This window comes from Ptychodera flava, chromosome 9, assembly GCF_041260155.1.
Source record: "Ptychodera flava strain L36383 chromosome 9, AS_Pfla_20210202, whole genome shotgun sequence".
In the NCBI taxonomy this organism is placed as follows: domain Eukaryota; kingdom Metazoa; phylum Hemichordata; class Enteropneusta; family Ptychoderidae; genus Ptychodera; species Ptychodera flava.
The window spans coordinates 25860187-25885517 of record NC_091936.1 but is presented as its reverse complement, the minus strand read 5'-3'; the positions used below and the strand labels follow the sequence as shown (position 1 = coordinate 25885517).

At 35.4% G+C, this 25331-nt stretch overlaps 2 protein-coding genes across 4 annotated transcripts; both read right to left on the bottom strand.

The window, feature by feature from the left end:
• Nucleotides 1–493: 493 nt before the first annotated feature.
• Nucleotides 494–16732, bottom strand: LOC139140476 (cation-dependent mannose-6-phosphate receptor-like). Of its 2 annotated transcripts, XM_070709773.1 has the most exons (8): nt 16580–16732; nt 16282–16383; nt 15118–15217; nt 13729–13856; nt 12729–12813; nt 3847–3926; nt 2941–3067; nt 494–1858 (listed from the first exon to the last, which is right to left on the bottom strand). In XM_070709773.1, exons 1-8 carry the CDS (start codon nt 16627–16629, stop codon nt 1799–1801), a joined length of 732 nt encoding a protein of 243 aa, XP_070565874.1. In that variant the 5' UTR covers nt 16630–16732; the 3' UTR covers nt 494–1798. The 2 variants fall into 2 exon arrangements, with proteins under 2 accessions (XP_070565874.1, XP_070565873.1); XM_070709772.1 differs by lacking the exon at nt 16580–16732 and having other exon boundaries at nt 16282–16556.
• Nucleotides 16733–18684: 1952 nt separating this feature from the next.
• Nucleotides 18685–25331, bottom strand: LOC139140480 (cation-dependent mannose-6-phosphate receptor-like). Of its 2 annotated transcripts, XM_070709776.1 has the most exons (8): nt 25010–25331; nt 23886–23976; nt 22160–22296; nt 21563–21644; nt 20090–20175; nt 19699–19825; nt 19414–19475; nt 18685–19181 (listed from the first exon to the last, which is right to left on the bottom strand). In XM_070709776.1, coding segments are annotated over exons 1-8 (786 nt in total). In that variant the 5' UTR covers nt 25210–25331; the 3' UTR covers nt 18685–19180. The 2 variants fall into 2 exon arrangements, with proteins under 2 accessions (XP_070565877.1, XP_070565876.1); XM_070709775.1 differs by lacking the exon at nt 18685–19181 and having other exon boundaries at nt 19288–19475; nt 25010–25327.

Sequence of the window (25331 nt, the reverse complement as noted above, 5' to 3'; positions counted from 1 at the left end):
TAGGTTGAGGGCAGGCATAACAGTGTATCAAGCCTTAAATCAAGCCAAGTCAAGGAATGGGCCATGTGGAAGTCTATCCATGCATGCACCTACAATTTACATTTTATGAACAGTAATTGATACAATAAAAGTAGCAGCTTTCATAAAGCGGTTAACTATGAAACTACATTCATCTACTCATTTCCTATAGTTTCTGAATGGCCATTTTCTTCATGTCAAAAGTCAAGTGATGAGGCTGTTAATTGTTTTGGTTTTCATTGATGAAGAAAATTAAAGAAGTAATCAGGTACGATTTAGGTCTATTCTGAATCGATAAACTCAGGTAAAATACATTTTGTTACCAGCATCACTACAGGTGATTGTGCTTGACGTTGAAATATTGGCCGAGACGTTTTGTGTGAAGAGTGTTTGTAATGTACCTTGCCAACTTCTATAGTGCGCCCTCTATGGTGGTGATTACATTAACAATGGGAGAGCTTTCAATTGACAATAATTGTTTCATGTTACTGAGTATATACATTTTATTTGGCATTTCATCTTTGTGGTATAAAATTTTATACTTGACCAAGAATATATTTGATCAAAAACATACTTTGAAAAGTTTTGATAAGTTCAGTTAATCCGTGTTCTGAAAAACATTGAAACTTTGTATCAAACTTTGAATAAATTCAAAACGTCCGACCACAACTGTTCTATTAAATGTTTGTTGAACAGAGGAAAAATGAAACCAAAATAAAGTAACCCACACAAAGCCTATGAAAATCATTATAACAAACTCTGAAGCAAAAGAGGTCAAATACAGTCTTTGTACGTAATATTGGTGACAAAGAAAAGGCCAAAACGTAAAAACCTGACAGCAGATTTCAAGCAGCATATTATTACAGGAAATTATTTTTGGAAAGAAGTCTAATGATTCCCTATGCCATGTTGATAATGAAACAGCTGCCTGTACAAAGTAAATAAAAAATAACTGCCCAACATTAAAAAAAAATCCAACCATAAAGAAAATTACAGAACAATTTAAAAGCTGCTGTATTCAGTAAATCTTTCCTGATATAACTGTACACTGAAAGACACACTATGCTATTGGGAAAAGTGGTTGCAATAAAAAAACCATCAGTGAGTGAGACTGACTTTGAAGGTAAAAAGTGGACCAGCTGAAATATATGTTTTGGATTTGTCCTGCATCAGTTTACAGACATGTGAAACATTAGGAGAAAGACTGCTCCAACAAAATGTTGGATTATATAATGACCTTGAACAGTCATTTCATTCTGGCCTTGAAAATGAACTATTATTATATGACTCTCTGTGTAATTTTACATGGAAGACAGTACTAACTTCTGATAACATTTTCATTAATTTTTTTCCAAAAAAGTTTTTTAATCCAAAAGTACATTGATATACATAGTATAGGTCTAAATTTCCAAGAATTTACATTGTGTAAAATATGCAATGTTGTTGTTACAGTGTAGACATTTTGACATGATCCTGTAGCTGTACAGGAAACTGTATTTCACACAAACTTGACAGAAAAAATGGAAAATGTCTCCAAAGTTGCATCTAATGGAACTTCAAGTAGTTGGCAGACAGAGTAAATCTCCAATGTTTTAGTCAAGCATCAGTACAGAAAAATCCAGTCGTTACGGTAATAATTTTGTTTCATTTTATGTGGAGTGATATCAAATCAGTAACCCCATGTATGGCTAATTCCTCTGGTACACAGTATACCAAAATATCTTCTTATGAATAGGATATGTATCCCAACTGCTGATAATATTGAAATTTTATCTTTGAACTAAATCTCACTATATGCTGAATTTTTCCTGCATGGACTAATTGCAAATAGGAATCCATCCTGAAAAAGAAATAAAGAAATAGATCGTATTATAAGTAATTCAAATTAGTAATCATTATATATATATATATATATATATATATATATCTATATATATATATATATATATATATATATATATGTGTGTGTGTGTGTGTGTGTGTGTGTCACTTGAAACTGAGTAACGCGTAAGTCCTGTTTTCTACTTCAATTTTTACCATATATATATTATATATATATATATATATATATATATATATATATAGATATATATATATATATATATATATATATATATATATATTTAAAAACTATCTACTGTTGATTGACCAATCAGAGTGCTCAATTCAGGGTGTTTTATTTACTCATAAAGCCTTGGTCACCAATTCCAAAAACGAATGACAGCGCTGTAGTAAAGTACTGTCCAATCACAAGTGAACATGTCATATTCTGTAGACATCTGGTACATTTTTAATATTCAAATTTGGTAACACAGCGGAAACCAGCTGAAAAACAAATCTGCTGTGCCCTAGGGCATTTATATAATGTGCACTAGGGCATTTATAGAATGTTCCATTACACTGGAAGGCTATTTCACAAATAAAAGTTTTAATTCATATCCTTAACATGTACATTGACAAAGGGGACGGTTGACGTAAACACTTTGAAAACGAAAATTATCAGTAGGGGCGATAGTTTTTAAGTCGGATAAAACCCTCGTACTCGGGCTCTTCTGGTATATAAAGTCAACCCTACGATAAAATGTCTCGGCCTGCGGCCTCGACATTTTATCGTTGGTTGGACTTTATATACCAGAAGAGCCCTCGTACTCAGGCTTTATCCTATACATATATATATAATTATGTCACTTGAAACTGAGTAACGCGTAAGTCCTGTTTTCTACTTCAATTTTTACCATATATATATATATATATATATATATATATATATATATATATATATATATAATTATTTGATTTTCTGATGATATATTCTCAAAACATCCTTGTTAATTTCTGTCATGGATTTTGCATGTCAGCCATACATGTATCTGTCTTTTTCCATTAAATGATGAATGATAAAGTCTGTAATGCTTTATATACCTTGATCAATGCTGGTAGCTCCATCCAAAATTCCCCGTTTGGTATCAAATTAACCCCTTCCTCATGCTTCACAAATTTCAAGTAGAGAACACCACCAATAAGATAGACACTGACCAAACACAGAAAGCTAAATTCACAGATATGGTAAAAAGAAGGGAAAAAAATCAGACATAAAAGTTAACATTCCATTTTATTCTTACAGGTATTAAATAGATGAGTTTGTCCACTGAATGTATAATGCATACGTACAGTTTAAACTAAGCAAAATGATATAAAGTTGATATGTCTCGGAAATGAGAAGATTAACTGTGATTGGTCTGTATATTCTCAGCAATTTAAAGTTGACAATTTTTTAACCCTATGATATGTCTTTGTTGCCTTCATTATGTGCTATCTGCAAATAAAAGGGTATAGAAACTGGTTGAATTTGTATATGTGTAAAGTATTGTGCCCATATTCATCTGAAATCATCAGTTTGATCATCCGTATAGTTATGTGTGGTGTAAAAATGGACATAAACTATGGTACCAGTAATCTCCTGAGCAGCAACTTGGGTAAACTTATCAACAGTTTTTTGGTGTGCACAGCACTTTTAATACCAACAATGGCCATAAATAGTTTGGGATCCTCAGAAACATTTCTCATGTCCTCTCATAGGATTGCATTGATATTACCAGGGCAACCCCAAACAGGGCCAAGAAACCTTGGTAATATTTACCTACAACTGCCCTTAACAAAAAACACTGAGAAAGATTAAAACCTTTAGAAAGTGCATCAAAAATGGGATCTAAGTGTGGTTAAGTCTGCATTGATGTCAATTTGTTTCATTCCCCCCCAACCCCACCCCACGCCCCAGCACATTTATGAAAGTGGCATTACATTGAGCAAGAGTTTCATTACACTTACATGATACAGAGTATTGTTCCAGCACTGAGACCACTTGAACCAGCTTTTGCACAACACTCTGGGGATTTCAGCTCAAAGTTCTGTAATTCAATTACAGTATATAATGATCATTTAATTTGTAAACTCACACACACACTAAAAAAAAACAGAATTGTGAGGTAACACTATGAGGTTACATAACATGCTCTATATTAAATGTAACTATAATTCCATAAAAAGCCTTAAAACTATGTACACTAGCTATTATCACTATAGCTTCATGTATTATCAATCTTAGATCTGTTAATTTTATGTTGGTAGCAGCCAACTCAGTCTTGTCATGAGTAAACTATATGCTCACCAAGGAACAAGCTCTTACATCATTTCATTTCATGTCTGACTCATCATTTCATCTCGGCTTTGTCTTTTAGCCTTTGTCCATGAAGAATTGACGAAGGCCAAAAGATGAAGTATAGATCCCAGTTAAGGTTTATTTATAACGCTCTTTGATAAAAGAATGAGTTCTTAGCCATTGTACTACAAGGATTTTTGTGAATTACATTTAAGAAATTATGAAGACACAAGCAGCAAGACATGAACAGTTGATCATGACACACTGATATGCACATTGAAGCTATATACCTGTATTGAAATTGGAATATATATAAAAAGAAATGCACTCTTACAAACTAGTGAATGATTCATAATTTCACCTAGCTAGCTCACCGCCCAGCAGCAAAAACAGCTACAACAAAACTACAGACTTGAAAAAAAATAATGTTAGGATTGTTATCACAAAAGAACCACTCATGTGCAGATTTTTGTAACTTATTTTCATTGGTTTGTGGAATACCATGACCTTGAATGACATAATAGTACTGTCGTGCATAAGCAAGACTTTAATGAAAGGGACAAAGTTGGCCATTTTTCGTGAATTTTGTTTGATGCCAGATACTACTTATATATTGACATGTTGAAAGATAATGAGTGGGTGACCACACATATGTTCCATTGTTTATGGTAGACACAATAAAGAAAACCATGTGAGAAAGAATATAAATGGTCTGTACCATTAATTTGGCTGTTCACGGCTGTGAGCATCGATCCGCGTGTGAAAAAAACACACACAGTGATACGTCATGTATAAATGGGTTGAGAACGCTGTGTTTCAGGATTCCCTACTACCGATGCCGCTTGCTTATAAAGCCGCAATTTTCAATCCCAGGTTTTCGCATTAGTGGAGTTCTCCTCCCAAGTAAAACACTTGGCATTACGGTGTTTGATTTCTATAACATGAACAAGTCATCGTTGATGACACAGTCCCCACTTGTTAATAATGGGTACTTTGATTACATGTCCTCAGAGAGGATAGAGTCCTCTTCATTAATTAGGTCTGTGATAAAAATACTTTGATACAGATGGCGCTCAATGGCCAAGAATGAGTTCCATGGTGATGAAAACATAAAACCAATGTAGGCCACCATCCTAAAGTTCATAAAATGAGTCAACTAGGAATTAATCAACAGGATGTTGCAAAACATTTTTGCATACAATTCTAACACTTAACAGATTATCACTGGTACCATATTTCATAAAGTTTGATGCAGTATTTACAACACTATGAGATCAACATCTGTATCAAGTTTCATCACATTTGACGCTGTATTAATTTGTGGCTATATCACCCTAATTAGGAAAGTTCATTACTTATGCAATTACAAATTAATTAAAATGACACTGATAAATGTCTTTTTCAATGTTAAAGCAATGTGAGCTTAACATCAGTTAACGTCTGTATAAAGTTTCATGAATTTGATGCAGTACATATTTCTTGACATATCAGCCTACTTACGAAACTTCAATAATTGACATGTTACTGCTACATGACGTGAAACAAATTGACGAGCATATGTATGAAATAGGTCAATGTCAACTTTGAATGATACTGGTGGAAATATGTCTGAGTTATGGATCTGTACATGAAACATCGTAATAAAATGGCTGCCTAGCGACCATATTGGATCGTATCACATGAAAAATTGACGTACATATGTATGACAAAGGTCAATGTACTTGTACCAACTTTGAATAAATCGGTTGAGATATGCCTGAGTTATGCCTCTGTATATGAAAAACTCGTAACAAAATGGCCACACAGCAGCCATATTGGATCGTATCACAAAACAAATTGACGTGCATATCTATGACATTGGTCAATGTCCTTGTACCAACTTTGAATAAAATCTGTTGAGATATGCCTGAGTTATGCCTCTGTATATGAAAAATTGTAATAAAATGGCCGTCTAGCGGCCATATTGGATTGTATCACAAACAAATCGACGTGCATATCTATGAAATTGGTCAATGTCCTTGTACCAACTTTGTATAAAATCAGTTGAGATATGCCCGAGTTACGGCTTTGTACATGAAAAAGTTGTAACAAAATGGCTGCACGGCAGCCATATTGGATCGTATCACAAAACAAATTGACGTGCATATCTATGACATTGGTCAATGTCCTTGTACCAACTTTGAATAAAATCGGTTGAAACATGTCTGAGTTAGGTCTCTGTACATGAAAAATCATAATAAAATGGCCGCCTGGCGGCCATATTGGATTGTATCACAAAACAAATTGACGTGCATATGTATGACATTGGTCAATGTCCTTGTACCAACTTTGTATAAAATCGGTTGAGATATGCCCGAGTTACGGCTTTGTACATGAAAAAATCGTAACAAAATGGCCGCACGGCAGCCATATTGGATCGTATCACAAAACAAATTGATGTGCATATCTATGACATTGGTCAATGTCCTTGTACCAACTTTGAATAAAATCGGTTGAAACATGTCTGAGTTATGGCTCTGTACATGAAAAAATCGTAATAAAATGGCCGCCTGGCGGCCATATTGGATCGTATCACAAAACAAATCGGCGTGCATATGTATGACATATGAAGTAATCCTTGTACTAAGTTTGAATGAAATCGCTCCAGGCATCTCTGAGATATCTGCGTGAACGGACGGACGGACGCACGCACGCACGCACGCACGCACGGACGCACGCACGGACATGACCAAACCTATAAGTCCCCCCGGACGGTGTCCGTGGGGACTAATTACACAAACTGATCGCAACCTTTTGTCACCTTTTGCTAATCCTGCAAACAGAGTTTATACAAGCATTTGATTGACAGCTGGTTGAAATTGCCACGTTCATTGATTCCCCACCACCAACACTCGAATTTCCTAAAAAAAATTGTCTTTCAGTCGCATTAGAATTTGAATATAACCACAGAGTTTGATCGGCAGCAGCTTCGTGCTAACCGCTTGGCAGTCTGTCTACGTTTTTGCGGCCGGAGAAAACTAAACAGTGGCATTTTCTGGAGTGTGTGTGTGCCCGCGTGTTGCCTGTTTGGTGTCCACTTACACTGTGAACGCCACCATGGCTTCGCGCCCTTTTAAAGGGAGGTTCCGCCTTTAAGTTATATTTTGACAGTCAGCTTTGCATGCAGAACTTGACGACCAATCCTGTTCTATGATATGCCATTCTTTGCTGCAAAAGACCACATTAATCGTAGTGGAAGCTGCAACAGTTGAGAATTCGAAGCCGATGACAGTAGAAAGACTGTGACCTATTACCTAATGGCACAATTGTTTTTGTCTCGTTTGCACCTCCATGTATAGACTTGCCCATGGACTGTGGGCACAGAAATATCAAAACAGAGGTAAACATGAAAGAATAAATTTCAGCAGACTGTCACGGTAGAGTTGAGGTGATCGTCAGATTGAATCATATATACTTTGGCGACTGATGCGTACATGGAACTTCATGTCGTTGCTGAATACAATCACCCGAAAAAGGCCAAAAACGACATTGAGCAATGACGTACTGTATACTCAGTCAGTGTCACCTCCACGGTTTGGCAAGTGTAATCGACCACATGTCATGTACGTGGGTACAAAGTGTGCATGTGGTCCTGAAGAGTGCTAGTCTTTTTAACCTCCATGGTCAGATAAATATATTCGCAGACACTGACTGTTGAAATAATCAAATATGCCTTGGAGTTGGAGTTGGAAAGGCATCGGTAGCGCATAGCCCTGCCACACCTACTGATTGACTTAATTTGCTACTTTGGTCATGCGTGAATACGCCATACGATACTAGAGTCTGTTTCAAATCGGCGAGACATACAGTGAGATATAGAATTTGGCCCAAAAGAAATTTGATTCACTCCTGGGTATGTTTCAACTCAGCTAGGCTTCATCCGTACAAAAATGTTCTGCAATACCAGTGCGTGTTCGTGTTCTTGACATGAATTTTACGGGTATTCACAGTAATTATTGATCAAGACCGATTCCCTGTAAGCTGCTGTTATGTTTGTTAAGAGATCTTTCACTTTGACAAGCCATTAATGCAAAAAACGACACGGAGACAAAGGTTTTGCCAAAATCCAGAGGCGATGGAACATGGGATCCCAGCGTCATCACCGCCTTTCCCACTAGGCCACTCACAGAAGACAAGGGCTACTGCTGCCATGTCAATTACAACCATTTTCAGTATTAGACAGCGAAGTTTAAGAATACTGCAGTGAACTGCAATAAAACTGCTTACACTAATTAGTTTCAGCTGTAGCTAGCTATATCATTAACGGAGTCAGATGACACAAGATCGGCTTGCAACTCTGCATGTAGGCAGTCAAAATAAATTAATAATCTTTACGGCCCTGATACGGCTTTTGCGGCCCGAGGTCGTACGGCGGAAGGGCCCGAGCGTGCGAGGGCCCGTACGCCGTACGACCAGGGCCGCAAAAGCCGTATCAGGGCCATAAAGGTTTTATCATATACCTTATGAAATGGTAAATATGTAGTTTACATAATATTCAGCATTGTTTAGGAGATAAAAATGCCTGCGATATCAAAAATTTATCGCCATTTGTGTCAGTTTTTCATAAATTCGATGGCCGCTTCCCGTCGCGGATTGACATACATAATGACGTCATTTGTTTACCTGCAGAATTCTAGAACGCGCAAAGCAACATCCGTACTTTTACGTGACCAACAGAGATCAAGGCTGAAATCGAGGCGTAAGAAGGACAAAGGCGTAATGTCAGTTTCTTGAAATTTATCCTAAACAGGCACGCACCTAGTATACACAGGATTTCACCAGAATTTAGAAATATAAGCTGATGTCACCGGCGCGGCTCCACTGTCGCCACGCACAACTACGATCTGAGCGAGCAGACGTTTTCCTAATCTCGCGCTGGCTTTGTGTACGAATGGAACGTTTGCGGATAGCAACGCGCGTAGTAACCAGTTCGCAGATGTTGATATTAGAATAATATGACGTCAACCAAGGACTTGTCATAAAAAGAGTTACTTCAGAAATGCACGCGATTGCCCATATTTGGGCACCGGGCCAGGGCGTGATACGTAAAAAAAATGCACGATCTGAGGGCGCTTCCTCCCATAGGTTTACACAGGCACGTGAATGTAGGTATATAAATTAATAACAGAAACTGCCCAGTTTTACAATAAGCACCCTGTGTTCAAGATTGAGATACAATGTAACATATTACAATGCACTGGTCCATGGTCAAGTATTGTTTATTTCAATTTCCCCAGACACACTATCTGCATAAGACATACAATTTTACTTGATTATAGCAATGAGCTCATAAAAGTGTGTTGCCTCAATAAACTACAGGTCTTTTAGGTTGACCTTTACACTTGCATGTTCATCACACAGGTTTTCTTCTAAAGTATCACACAGACTTTGTTGATAAGCCAGATATTAATGTTGCCAACTCATTTAATCATTGTGTGTGAGTAGTCAACTTGTCTGTGCAGTACGTTGCAGTCAATTGCCTTTCTGTTTACGTGAAAGAGATCATACACTGGCATTTTGTTTTGTTTTGTTTTGTTTTGTTTTGTTTTGTTTCGTGTTGTTTCATTTTGTTTCATTTCTCTGAATAGCATTAAAGCTGTGTTCCATATATGTTCATTGGACTTGTTGGCAAAATGATTTACATTATTGAATTCACTTCTAGTAAACAAAAAAAAACTGTTGATATGATTATGAGCCAAAACCTATGTACAAGTACCGGTATATGGTTTAACTCGTATCAGCAGATTGTGATTAATTCTTTACATTATGTACAAGCAACTTCCAGGGACAAACCCATGACATGTTCCCAACTTTGATGTAACAAGCATTTGAACTGGTAACATTGTCTTTTATGCATTTTGTTTTCAGCAAATACCCGAATACCATTTAAATCAGTAATAAAGTTAGAACAAAAACTAAAAATAGTAAGATTAAAACTGAAAAAGTATGTCCAACCAGGAGTACTGGTTCACCTCCCTGTTTCGTTTCACTTCGTTTCATTTCCTTTTGTTTCGTTTCATTTTGTTTTGTTTCTCTGAATAGCATAAGCCCCAGCTAGCTACAGCTGAAACTAATAAGTGTAAGCAGTTGTGGTTTTACATATCCTTGAAGTCATCTATGGTCATTTAGGGGAGAACCATTTGATTTTGGGGGGGGGGGTATGGAGGAAATGGGTATGGGAGCAAATTTTTTTTCCTGTCACAGTGACAGCAATTTTTTTTTTCTACTGTCAGAGCTGCATCAATTTTTTTTTTTCAAATGGAGTAGCAATGCAAATTTTTTTTTCTTTGTCATCAAGTTTGTGATGCGTTGTATATAAGGGAGCCGTAATTATTTACGGCCTGAAACTCAGAAATTTCAAGTGACACACCCCCCCCCCCCCCCCCCCCCCCCGTCAACCATGATGAATTTGAGTAACTCCCCTCTCTAACTCTGAAATTTTGACTGATCCCCCCCACTTAGAAAAGTTAAATACAAATACATGTATTTGTAAAATTTACAAAATACAGCAATTTAACAGTAAAGACCTTTGAAATCCTGATGTACTCTGCTAGACTATCATCAGTTATCTCATGATGGTTCAAAAAAGGTGAACCCATCAAAATGAAATTGCAAGTCACAATAAAATAAAGATATAAAAGCTCACGCAGTATCTAACCATATAGTATATTGTTTAATTTGGATGGGTATTATGACAAGGTTTTCACTAGGATATCTGACCAGGCAGAATTTTAAAGTACAGGGGGAGAACACGCGAGAGGCTTAGGGGGAAAGTGTCACAGGGGCTTTCCCGTATCTTGCATGGAAAGTTTAAGATATTGATGTGTGCAATGGTGCAGTCTGGTGCTATCTGAGAGGTGTTTTTTAATTTTTTTTTTTACTAAGTGAAACTGTTAGAACACCTCAAGGGGGAGAGCAAACGAGAGGGGGTTTCCCCCTCTCGTATTGGAAATTTTGGGAAATTGATGTGTTTAATGGTGCAATCTGAGAGGAGTTTCAGGTTATTTTGCATTTGGTAAAACTGTTTGAAAATGACATTGAACACTGCAATATTTTTACATTTTATGCATGATCAGTGTTTGTGTCACAATATTCAACAACCAAACGATGACGATACAATTTGTGAAAAACAGTTCTGTTTGCCAGAGACTGAAGATAAATAAATATACAGGAACGGAAAATTTGTGACCTTCTTGTGTCATTTCTCCAGCTGCCAGCTTCTAATGAAAAGCTGAATATGGTATGTTTAACTGTCAAAATGGTCATTGAAGTGAGGTAAATGGAAACATGTCTCTGTGATAATAAAGGATGAATTCACAACAGTTAAGTTTTGTCCTAGATCCTGGGAAAATTTTGAGAAATTGATGTGCGCCACGGTGCAGTTTAGTGCAATCCGATACGTATTTTAAATTTGTCTTTTACCAGTAACACTGTTAGAAAAGCCAAGGGGGGGGGGAGAGCACGAGAGGGGGTGCCCCCCTCTCGCATTGAAAATTTTGAGAAATGGATGTGTGCAATGGTGCAATCTGAGATGTGTTTCAATTTATTTCGCCAAACTAAATTGAGTAACCCGTCCCCTCTTCTTCCTCTCCACATTTTGAGTAACGCCCCCTGAAGTTTTCAATTTTTTTAGTGACCCTCTCCCTTGTATTTCATTACATTTGTTGTTCCTCAATTTTTCATTGTCAACTTGTACATCTTCCTAATATATTTATATTGAGAGAATACTATATTGATTTTAACACTAGTTTATTGACTCCTGTCTTGTGTTTTAAAATTTTCACAATTTACAGAAGTCAAAAAGTCCCCTTTAGATAGTGCCTATGCCATTGAGATATTGCAACAGAAATCCTGAAATATGATTTCTTGGATCAGAAAAGGGAAGGAAAACATTGAGTGCACTGAGGTGTAAGTAGACCTATGTAGTGCATGCTTATATCATAAGTGCTGGGAAAAAAACATAAGAATTGCTTGTGGTAAAAACATTTGCGCCGCCTATGGCGGCGCGCCGGCAAAGAATACATGAGAATAGGGTTTCCAAATTTTGCTAATTTCTGGTGCATTGTGACAATTTTTTTTTTCACTTCTGTCTGTTATGACAATTTTTTTTTTCTCAGGCCATGGCAGGATCAATTTTTTTTTCTTCTATCTCACCTGGCGACAAATTTTTTTTCTCAAAATCCTCCATACCCCCCCCCCCAGAAATCAAATGGTTCTCCCCTTATTTGGTTCGCCTATTGACTTGACTGGTGATTTTTGCCATCAAAAAATTCATAGAAAATGGCCAACTTTGTCCCTTAAAAAATTTCACAAGTGGTAGTGCAATATGGTACCAGTACATCTATTTTTGGTCATGTTATCAGTTAAAACACTTTATGAACAGTAGAAATTCAGTGAGATAAATCCAATCCATGTATTTGTCTGTATTTTAAGTTTCCAATTGTATTCAAGTAACCATATCACCATTTAGAGTAAACAGGTTATAAAAACAAACAAAAATTTGAGTCCTTACATAGAATGTTGGTTGTTCTTGGTCCTCTCCAAAAGCAATGAAAGTTGTTTCCCCTTGTCCACACACAAGGTTGACTGTACTTGTCCTATCAAAAATATGGTAAATTTTCAATCAATTCACAAACAATTCATTTTTCAAACAATTCATGTGACAGGATATGAGATGTATCATGTTATTCGCAGGTATAATGTTAAAGCATGAGTCACTGTAGAAAATGTAACTTAGGTTATTATTTCGAGTGATATGATCAGATTTGACTGAAACTTGGTCAACTACTTTGATTTGTTAAATTTTGTCAGGATATGAACACTTTTTGCAGATACGGTCACATGACAGAAAACTGCCATTTCTTTGCCAAAATTCATACAGATAGAATTTAAGCTTGTAGACTCAACATTTTTTTTCTGAATATTCTGAAATTGTAGGCTGATACCGCGACTAATCACGTAATCACGTTGCCAAAATCTTAAGTTTTGCAAAAAATTGTAAGTTCATTCCAATCAATACAAGTTCTTTATGCTTGAGTATTTATAAGTTCACGGTTATTCTCAATACACAAAACTCTTTATTTGGTACCACAGATACTTTATTCATATTCCTACAGGAAAGGCAGAATTTGCTTCAACTTTTGCCCTGTTTTGATATTCTTTGTTCCACAAAATCAACATCACGCAAATGTTCGTGCATGCCAGGCCAGTGATTGGTTTCTTGTTTTAATGACACATATTTTGTTGGAAACAGAACTAGTACTATATTCTATCGTGTGGCATATGTGACATTTATGATAACATGTTTATAAAATCACTAGGAAACTTTATTTGTTTGTTAAAACACAATATTTAATATACACTTGCTATTGTTGTTGCTGCAAATTTTCTGTATTTTGAATGAGAACTACCTTTGGAGCAAACGAAACCTGAAATTTGCATTTTCACAAATATCCCCCAACATTTTATATAAACCTTTTGAAAGTGAGATAAAGAGAATTTGATAAGACTACCTGGTTATGCCTCCTGTCACACCTGCGTATTGTATCGCCAGTTTGCCGGCATTTTCAATGAATTTAGCACTGTTCTGGTCACCTAAATCATAGTATGCGGTTTGGCCAGCTTGGCCTGTCTGACACATCTTGAAATGAAAGAAAACAAAACGTATATCAACACAACAAAACAGGGTAAACCAAGTGTGATATATTGACCAGTTCACGACATATATGCACGAGCGTATAATATTGCACCTATTGAACTTTTGATTGAAAACTTATTATGTATCAGGTTTTATTCAGCCTTTAAGGGGCACTGCACCCAACACAGCATATTTTTTTGAAAATCACTTTTTTGAAAATATTCATTCAATTTTAATTAATTTGTTAGCCCTAGATAAAAATATTTGTTGGGTTCACCTTTTAGCTTGTCAAGTAGTCGTAAGTGGCGTGATAAAGAAGTGTTAATTTATACAAATATATGCAAATGACTCAATTTCCTGGCTTCTTTTTTCTCCAAATTTCAAGTTTTTCCAAAGAATTTAACTCCATTCTGGCTGGGTCAAATCTTTTGAAGTTTTCACATTATGTTTTTTAAATGCTATATTAAAATATGACCATTTTGTTTGGCAATAACATTTTTATATTTTCAATAACAGGCATTTTAATTTTGCTAATTATGATTTTAATCACTTTTTTGAGTGTCAGTCTTGCAACCCATGCCACTTTAGAATGAGGATAGATTATGCAAAATAAAAAAGTCTGTTTTTCCTACATATTATCTTCTTTCAAGTGAATTCTTACATTTCAAAAAACGATGTCAAGTTTTTGACTTAATTTTATCATTGATACCAAAATTGAGATATTTACCCCAAATATACACTCACTTCATCCTTTGAGTAGACTACTGCTCTAATACTTAACTTTAGAATCTCTGCTTTTTGAAAATATATAGTGTGAGGGGTTTCCTTGCCATCTTTGATGATAAATTTTGCCTTGAAAAAAACTGTTGGCAACACGCAGCTCCACCTTAAGTTTCCTGTTTCCAGTCGGCATGCTGTTGTTTTCAAAGATTACGGTCCATTGAAAAACAACAAAATCATATTCAATGATGCCTATTTTCGTAGTCCAATACTTTCACATTAACTTGTTTCAGTAGGATTAACTTGTCCATTGTTCCTAATTTTGTACAACCCTACAGTTTTCTTTGAAGGAGATTGACACAAATATAGAGATTGAGAGGTATAATCACTGAACTTGGTAATTTAATCTCTGTCAGTGATTTCTTTGAGCAGACTGCTAATCTGACATCTACTTGGATAACAATCGATAAAATTACATCAAATTTAGGTCTACCAGAGATGGCAGCTGCCTGCTGTAAAGAAAACGAAAGAAAAATTAACTTACTGCAACATCTTTACAATTATCAGCTCCAACTATTGAAAAGGGATAGCATGGGTTGTAACTGTACAGGAATGTTTCTCCCGATGCTGGAGTATCTGGAAAACTGTAATTATGATGACAGTAACGTTGTAAAATGAGTTTGCTGAATGGTTCGTTCAAACCAAAGGTAAACAAAACAAAACAAAGGTAACATACTGTAATTGAGATATTAAAGGTATACAATGCTGTTCAGTTATAAAAACTTAGTGTATCTAGTTTGTACTGTGCTTGGTCAGAACAGGCAACATTCCATCATAAATCATTGACACATTCTGTTATAAATCATTTCTATCAGTCCAAATTAAGTTGTTATGGTACACACACTGATTTGACCTGTAATTTGATTTGCCTTTATTACTCTGCTGTGATATTGTAGTGACTTTCTCTGCTGTCTTCAACTCTAGAAATCTATGCTGATGAAAAAGCATGATCATAAACAAACAATGTATAGACCTGTGATATTTTAAAGTGTTTAAAAACCCTACCAGTGTTCTGTGTGCTTGATTGAATGCCTGGAATCTTTCATGAAACATCAGAAAATGTCACATTGGTGAATGAAGCAAATCACAGTGTAAAATGATCAAACTGGAATAATTATTTGTCTGTGAAAACCATGATAATGATCGTGGGTATAAGCCTGATATGAGTTGAAATGATTTGACATTTGGTGTTTCACTTTTAGAAAGCTAATTTTAAGTTGGAGTCAGCATTTGCAGAAATGTTCTTAGAATCTGTATGTTGTTCTGATATCGTCTACGTAAGAGATCAATGCTGGTTTACAACAACCTGTTGATTGTCTACAGACCCAGTTTCACTTTAAACAGTGAAGTAAAATTTCCTGCAGCAGCAGTTACATTGATTACATGAACAAATTACAGCATATCTCATTCAATGGCGAGCCCTCTGGATTGTAATGTTTCATCATATTTGAAACTTATATCAAGTATTTAATAAAGAAATACATTTTGTTTTTACTGATTTGATAATGCAACTAAAGATTGCATTAAAGTTAAGAAAACAAAATAGGATGTGCAATATAACACACATGCCTGCAGCAGGCACCATGACTGTCATGTGATAACCACCAAATGGGTGTGAAATCGTGTAAGTTATTATATACCACATTACCGGGCAGTTCCGTCCTTGTAACCGAGTGCTTGAAGGTCAATCCATGAGCCGTTACTGAAGGTACACGAACAGGAGCTCTTCTTGGCACACTGTGCACTGGCACTGCAAACCAGCGATAGGAACAGAACAGAAAACGACAGAATTATTGGAATATCCCGACCTGCCCTTAAACAAGAAGTGGTCTCCATTTTGTTTGACTGTGACGGAGAGATATAATGTGTGCATGTGTATGAATGATTGGGGGCAAAGATCTCTATACATACAGTGTCATGTGTTGATAAGTTACTGGTGATTTTACCCTGGGTCAGTCAGGTGATGCAAACACAGTGTAAGGTCAAATGGACACATTGCAGCTCTGCTATGTTCCGTGTTGGTTTAATTCTTGGTCTGCCTGTCCAAGATGAATTACTGGACATCTGAGGTTGGAGGTGTATAATACATATTCTTGTTGAGACATTGTAAGTGCTGTGATAATTGTTCTGTTTGGTTGATAGCTGCAGCCCTACTGAAATATGAGATAAGTGTTTCAGTTAATATATGACCATGCACTCAGACATACTTTAAAAATTTTCAACTTTTTAGCAGTGTAAACTCATTTATGGTGGAGGAATTTGCATTGCAGTGAAAAAAAGACTTTCAAAATCTCATGCTGATATTGCACCTCCTTTATGAATGCAACAAAGAAAATTATGTTTTACTCTGATTTGTATTTGAAAACTCACCAAGGAAAAATCTTGTCTCTTATGTGTTGTAATAAATTGTCTAGTCTGCCAGACAATTACATTTTTTATTGCTTTACTATTTGCTGCCACTGCCATCTATCATTATCAAGTCAAGGTTACTAGTTGTGAAGTGAAAAAGGAAAATAAACAGCAATTTACCATTCATCTAGACTTGACCATTTGAAAACTTGACTCAAAAATTTGCAGTACTTGCAGCATTTGCCATGGTTGGGTATGTGCCACATACATGTACATCTTCTAGGTATATCTAATGGTTTTTACACTGGATAATTGGACATAGCTTAAAAGTGTTTGATCACAATTGCTGAATGTGAAGTGCAGTGGCAATCTCATAGTAAACAAATATGACCTTCAAAATTTCTAGAAATAGTGATAGGATGATAATATTGAAGGTCAATTGCAAATTTACAATCTCTGTCATGTTTAAGTCCTTAGGTTTGTTAACATTAAAGACAGACTTTCCTTTCAGTATTCAGTATAAACTGGATCCTCCTTTTTAGTCACAGGGCCATAAGTCATTATTATTAATCATAAGAATTGTTATTAATCAATTTATGATTATGAAAATAGAGACCCTCAGAAATAGAGTTTATTATAAAGCATTGAACAAACTGCCTCTGAGCAGGCCCGGTCTCTCTATATACTGTTTAGAGTGATTACCGAGACTGCTGACTGACTGCACATATACTTTGCAGTGCTACAGTTATAACTGTAGACCCTATTTCTGAAGGTCTTTACAACAACTGTGTGAATTTGGAATAAATAATGATAATCATTTAGGATTCGAGTGCTGTTGGGTAGTTTTACAAATATACAATAATGACAGAAATATTACATTTAATCAACAATATTCATAATCATAATATATTGGTTTCTTGCACTTTTGTCAGGACTTTATATATGCTATAGTCCTGTGGTTTAGTCAACAAAACCGTTAGTAGTTTTTCTATGGGTAACATTAAATTTTCAAGTGTCAAAAACAAACACTTTGAATCAATTATCAATTGAAAGCATCAACATTATGCACCTCCATGGATAGCACACTACTCCAAGTATGTATTTGTAGGAAAAGTGAGTTGAGTGGTTCCCAAAAGCGAGATTATCATAAGCCTTTGGTGCCATTGAGAAATAGATGACCATGCATCTTAAGAGCTGAATTTTCTGCAACATGTACTGAACATGAGAGCAACTTTAAAGATTTTGCTAACAGGTGAAAAATGTCATTTAATCACAGAGAAAAACTTCAGAACTTATCTCTTTTGTTTCTCTTTCTTCAATCCTTTGTGCATGGTATGGTTCTACAAAATGGCCATGTAGTCCGCTGTGTAGGAATTCACAGACACTTGAAAAATCTCTAAATCATCACACCATAGCTGTAAAATTCTTCAGTTACAAATGTATTTTACAAATTCCAAAGGCATCTTTCCACATGTAAAGTGTCTTCATCCAACAAATTTCCCCAAAGTTTGGCAGATGTTCCAGAAAGATGGCTCCAAAAAATGGTCTTCTTCCAGATGTCCAAGTGTCCACACAGAAGGCAGTACTGACACATATCATCATAATAATTTTTTTTGCTGGATGTAAGCATTACCGAGTAACACACACACACATGCTTGCACATGTAAAGCATACTGCTTCAAGAAGATCAAAATTTGGTTTTATAAATAAAATTGGAGTATTTACAATTTATTCATTAAAAACAAATTTTTGTCTACATGTACATGCATGCATAATTTTGAAATGCTCAAAATTCCATCAACTCTATAATTAGTTTTATGAAATGTGCAGGAAATTTTATAACAAAACTCATGAAAATGACTTTTTGATCAATTTTTTGAACGTAGCACAGTTTCATGGTAAAGGTAGAAAAAATGCATTTTTCTCATTTGTTAAAGTATTATTAGTTCCAAATAATGATCAAGCAATTTCTTCAAACAAACTAAGTATCTTTCATAAAAAAAGACCATTTCATTCATGGAATACGATGGCTACTTTCTACATGCCATTTTAAGTACCATAATATCAGGAATACATGGCAGATGAGTCTGAAATGATCAAATTAAAGAAATTATTGTCCTTGTGTCTTTATACGTGAGGGAAAAAAGTGTAATGTTGAAAGAGGCTGATGACATGAATGTAAAAATCTCGGACTTAAACCTTTTGAGCGCCAAAGTCAATCTTTATATATAAAATACCCGGTATACCTAAGTTAATTTTCTTAGATTTTTGCTGAAATTTTGATAGAAAACTGTGGCCAATGAAATGCTGTGTTCATTTGGTCCAAAATTATCAAAACAGTTACAGAAAAGTTCATAAAAATTGGTAAAATGTTGCACAAAAATTTTGGTGAGAAAAAATAAAGCAAATTTATCAAAGGGTTAAAGTCCACTAAATCTCATCATACGGTGTTGAGCCTTTCCTGCATGGACTGACGACAAATAAAATGCCATCCTGAAAATGAAAAAGATAATAATAATTACTGGACACAGCTACAACATCATCAAAAATTCAGCCATGTAATGTTTTAAAAAAAATTAATTCACTAAACTGTAACTGACCAATATGAATATGTTTAGACAGACTTTTCCTCCCTGTTGTAATGTAGGTTTTTCAACTGATTACATGAAAAATAAATAAATAAATAAATAAATAAATAAATGTTTCATTCTCCCACCTTGATAAGTCCAGGTAAGGATACCCAGAATTCCCTATTCGGTATGAGATCCAATCCTGCAGCCTGCTTTGCAAACTTCATGTACAGTATGCCACCTACGAAGTATACTGTCACTAGGACCAGAAATCTGAAGAAATGTTAAAATATATTTAAATGATTGCATTATGTTCTGCAGTCTTCATGTCAGGATCTTGTGATTCCAAAAACACTAGTCAAATAAAACAACCATACGATGATGAACTATGTAATATTTTTGGCAGTAGCTTAACTGTTTTATTCAATTATTCATCTTACCGAACAAGATGAGCTTGTCCATTATTCATTCACACTGTATTGACAAAGAAATCTAAGAAAAAGATTAATAGAATAGTGTGATGCAGCCTCAACTCACATTATACAAAGCACAGTCCCAGCACTGAGACCACCGCCACCACCACCAGACTTTGGACAGCACTCAGGTGACATCAATTCAAATGACTGCAAGTAAGAACAAAGGAAATGTGGCTCAGCCAGTATCTCAGACTATAGAATATTTGTGACAATACTTAATCTGCATAGTCCTTCTTGAAATATCCTATACTTTCTTGAGAAATGAAGTTCAGATTTTAACATCCAAGATGGCTGATGTCAATAAAACAACATTAGCATTAATCAATCAGTTTGTTTGATACTTAAGTGTCCAGATATGTGAAAACATTTATCAATCTATATCAACTTGATAAACATTGTAGAAAGTTTTTCAAGATACTCGTCCAATAAGTGATGTTGAAACAGATAATTTACAATTCAATATCACATTAAGGTAAAGGAAAATGATTACAGCCATACCGTACTCTATTTGAATTATTTTCTTTCAGATTTCTCATCAGGTGAGATCCGTATATGATGTATTTACTGTGAACTTGGTGACATGCCTCTTTGTACATACAGATACAATTATGCTCTACAAAGCTATTGAGCTATCTCCAGATATGATAATGACAGTATAGATGGAAACTCATGGATTTTTGCACAAATATTTCATCGGTCACAAGTAGAATTTTGTGCATGCATGGTGAAGTTTCACGTGATGACTCGCTAATATACTAAACAATCTAAATTACAAATTTAATCTGATTTGCAACTGACTGTATGGAAATAATATATTTGAAAAAATTACAGGGCGTATTCTTGCTACTTTAAGTACCTTTTGTTTTGTGCTCGGGGAGGGGGGCAAAATACATAAATTTGAATGGAATGTGGGTAAAAGTTGATTTTCTCACCACAGCAAGAGTTTGAGATGGTGATCTTTTTGGCATAAATATAACTGCTGTCATGGCAAAAATTCCCTTCACTTGTGAAACTCATTCATCTTTTTATCTTTTTAGGCATTTCTGGCGTTAAACTCCTGTATAAGCTAACGTTTTACTTTTGCTTCTGTAATCTTATGTGTTTTACCTGTAGGAATGTGCCATATTGAAAATATGGTCAACCACCTGAGACTTTTATGAGATCTAATCGATGGCAAAATTGTACTATTTAAGGTACTGAGAATTTACATATCTGTTTTAAAATGCCCCTTCCAAAAAGTTTCAGTGCATTCAGAGGTCATTGCATTCACCAGAAGCATGCATATTTATTATTCTCACATGTGAAAGTACATGTCCCATTTTGGATTTTTGTCTAATGTGGTTTTGCCTAGAAACCTGAATTTGCGTGGTCAGATTTGACTATTTCTGTTTGAAATTGCCAATTTTATTAGGCACAAAGAGTTTGAAGCAATGCAATGCAATGAAATTTACATTGTAAATTAATTCTGATTTTCCTTAAATGTACAGAAAGCAATGAGTATGATAGATGGCATGGATGAGTTGAATTAACTTACATAGATTAATGGATCCTTCTCTCCTTGTACAACCAAGATATCTCCTCCACTCTGTGTGCAAGTAATCTTCACTTTACTTGTTCTGTGAACAAAGCGCAAAACTTTGGTACATATTATATAATGATTGGCAGATTGGTCAGTTGCTGTGCATTCATGTAATGTTTTTTCAGGGTAATTGTTGATATCGCCACATATTAATACTATTATGAGCCATAGTAAAACATTACACGTTATCTCTTACGTTAGCCGGTATTTCAAAGCCAGAGGAATAAATGGACCTATATGTAAGTTTAGAAGTCAGCGATTTTTCCCTAAAATTCCTTCATTCATGATGGGAATAATGGACCACATAATGGACCACCTGTGTATTTCTTTTGAGGTATTTATCAGTGCTTACCTATGGTGACTTTTGTGATCAATGAACAAAATGCAAGCATGCTCTATAGGATAATACTAAGCTGGCGATTGAGTATTAATTCTCCAGTCATGCCAGGGAGTCTCACCTTGAGTCGATCCGCACTCCTCCCCATTCCAGATGCCATGTTACAATGATGCAAATTTGCTATTTAAATAGAAACATCAATGACCAATATTTACCTTACTGTTGGGTCAGCTTTTCCACTGCCAGTATATTTTAGGTAGAGGTCACTTCCTTCTGTGATGAACTCAGCTGATGCCTGGTTACCAAGGTCATATGATTGTCCCCCAACTCCTAGTGTTGTTTTCTGACAAGCCTGAAGGCAAATGATTTGATGAAATTGTTGGGAACTTTTTAATGCCTTGGATTTAGCTTAATTGTGTGAAGGAAGCCTAAGTGTCTGGGGATATGACGGTAGTAGTAGTGATTTAAATAAAAAGAATGTATGGCTTATGTATGGCTTAAAATTTGCAATATTAAATACCGGTAAGTCACATGTATTCTCATGCTTATATATTTTCCATTTTCATATCTACAATAAAATGAATAAATTCAGCAATTTAAGGAACCAATAAATCATACTTGAGTTCATGCATACTTCTATAATAGATGAAATATTATTATTATCATTGGAAAACCATCAAAAGTTTTACAAAACATGTTATGCAAGCCTATAGGTATATAACAATGTGTTTTCCCTATAGAACCATATATGATATCACTTTATAAAGCTCTTTTAATTTGCTGTTTGAGTGTGATATAAGAACAAAGGACATATAGGGTAACTTAAAACATAGACCTTTTACACATGATAAGAGTTTTCACTGGTGGAGAAATCATAAGTTACTTCAACAAATCTCTACCTTATGGCAGTTTTTTGTTTCCATTAAAACCAAATTGTAACAATACCGCAATTATACGGTGTCGCTCAAATTTGACCAGAATTGGTATATACCAGTATGGGTTACCAATGATCAACAAAAATGTTGTTTCTATCTGTTCAGTGGAGGAAAATTCTATGTTGATGTTATGACAATGATTTCTGCACAGTACAACCAGAAAAACAACAAGAAATATTTAAACCAGAAAAACAGGAATGACAAAAGTAATTAAGGTCTGAAACTTTTAATAGGTACTGGAGGTCAACTTTAGCAACATGCATAGCAGAAACAAGCCCCTCTTAGTTTGAGTATAGACGGTCTTCGCCCCCTCTACTGTCTATGGTTTCATCAGGTCTGTTAATATGTAACAGTTCATAAACAATGACAGGAAATGATTCAAGATCAGTGGAGTTGGCCTATTTCTTACTGGCCTGCACATTTGCAGGATTTTACTTTTTCTTACCTCCTTTGCACATTTTTGACACTGATGTGTTCATTTGAACAAATTCACATCTCAACCCCTACATCTACCTGTACACCAAATACTGAGACGGTAGCTTTGGCGGTATGGGAGCCTTTGTGTGTGACGGACATACATCCGCACATACCTACAAATATACAGACATGCAAATCAGATGCAAATGAACTGATTCAGCTTATTATACGATAACCTCACATTGGTATACCAAATGTGAGCTAAAAACTAAGTTTTCTCTTCATGTTCATTCTAAGAGAGGTGTATATACAAACAGTAGATTGCTGAAAATTGTAAAATTTGTGGCTTCTGAAAATGTGTCTCTGAATTGCATTGTATTTCTTCATCTATCTCTACAGCCAATTGTGCCATCCTATTATACTTTGCCCACTGCAGCATGTATTTTCACTTTCACGTATAGTGAAATTTGTCAACTTGATGACAATCTCATACATGGATGGTCTTTCCAGTGACTATAGAGCTATAATGGCAGCCATATGGGATATCACTGCAAGAATGTCCTGGATACTCAAAACACAGTATACTTACTGCAACATTGGTACAGTCTCCGCTTTCCGAGAAATCATTGCATGGATTGTAACTGTAGTAGAAAGAGTCAGGACCTTGTAGGTCCTTGAAACTGTAGGAAAAAGATATTAATATTTAATTAAAAAGTTAGAATAGAAAGGCTGATGCAGAGATATTTATCAAAAAATAACATGAGGGTATTTCATGTTTCAAAAAAATACCGATAAGAAAGTCCCGTTTTTGCGTTTCTGTACAGTCATGACTGATTCAACATTCAACAGGGTAGCCAACCAAATGAATGTGAGAAAAATGACCACTAGTTTTTTTTAAATGTAACCGGGTATATACTATCGTAATCTTCACCCTTTCAGGTCATAGGGGTAGCTGACTGGTAATTAGTTACCAGAAAGTCAGGTCTCAATTTCTGGTAACTAAAATATACCAAAGGTTTTGCTGGCTGCCCCTTTAATAATGATCATTATTGTGAACAATATAAGCAAAGGTTAGTGAGACTGGACTCTGAACTCGCAGACAATTTACCCTGTCAAATATACTTGTCTAGCAGGAATTGATCACGCTTAAAAAGCAGCTACAAAGCTTCTAAAATTTGTTTAGTAGGCATTTATACTGCCTCTTCAAACTAATCTTTCCGGACAAAATAAAGAACAATTCTTTGCATTAATGCATTAAATTTTTGCATTAATTTTTTAATTTGTAGCTCACACCGTCTTTGACTGCCTAGTTAATTCGTGACCACCAGGAGAACAATATTAAAAATGAATCTTGCATAAATTTCAGATTTTGCTGCTCTTTCAAAATTTTACCTCAATAAAGTTTAACCTAAAAACATTTAAAGTAAAATTTTAGGTTAGTACACATTGATTTTTAAAATGCTACTGAAGACTTTGTCAACTGCCATGCAAAAAAGCAAATAACTTTTGAAAGTCAATTGAGCATTTTTTACAAGTCAAATTCAGTAAAAAACGTAAATGTACAACAACAGTCATTCTCAGAAATATATGACGGTGCTATAGCTGAAGGTATTAGGAATAGGAAGAAAATTTGCAGTCAGACTGAGCTTCACATGTGATTCAGATGATTTCAACGTTAAATTAAACAACTTGTGGAAGAGACAATTTGTTTACCGTGCTGTGCCATCATTGTTAGCGAGAGCCTTCAAGTCAATGTGTTGCCCGTCGTCAAGGGAACAGGAACAGGAGTTTATTTTCTTGCAGTCCCCACTGACTTGTATCACTTGTTGAAGCAGGAGAATGGCAAAAAGCGAAAATATCCGTAATTCCCGACCCGTCCACACGGAATGGGCGGTTTCCATCTTGTGACTCATCGGTGTATGGTTTAAATCAAGGACTCTTTGGGCAAAGGTCCTAAACCGGATAATGTATTGTGAAATTTTGATAAGATTCCACAAAGTGTTTGCATTGATGGGTTCAGGTCAGATCAGGTCAT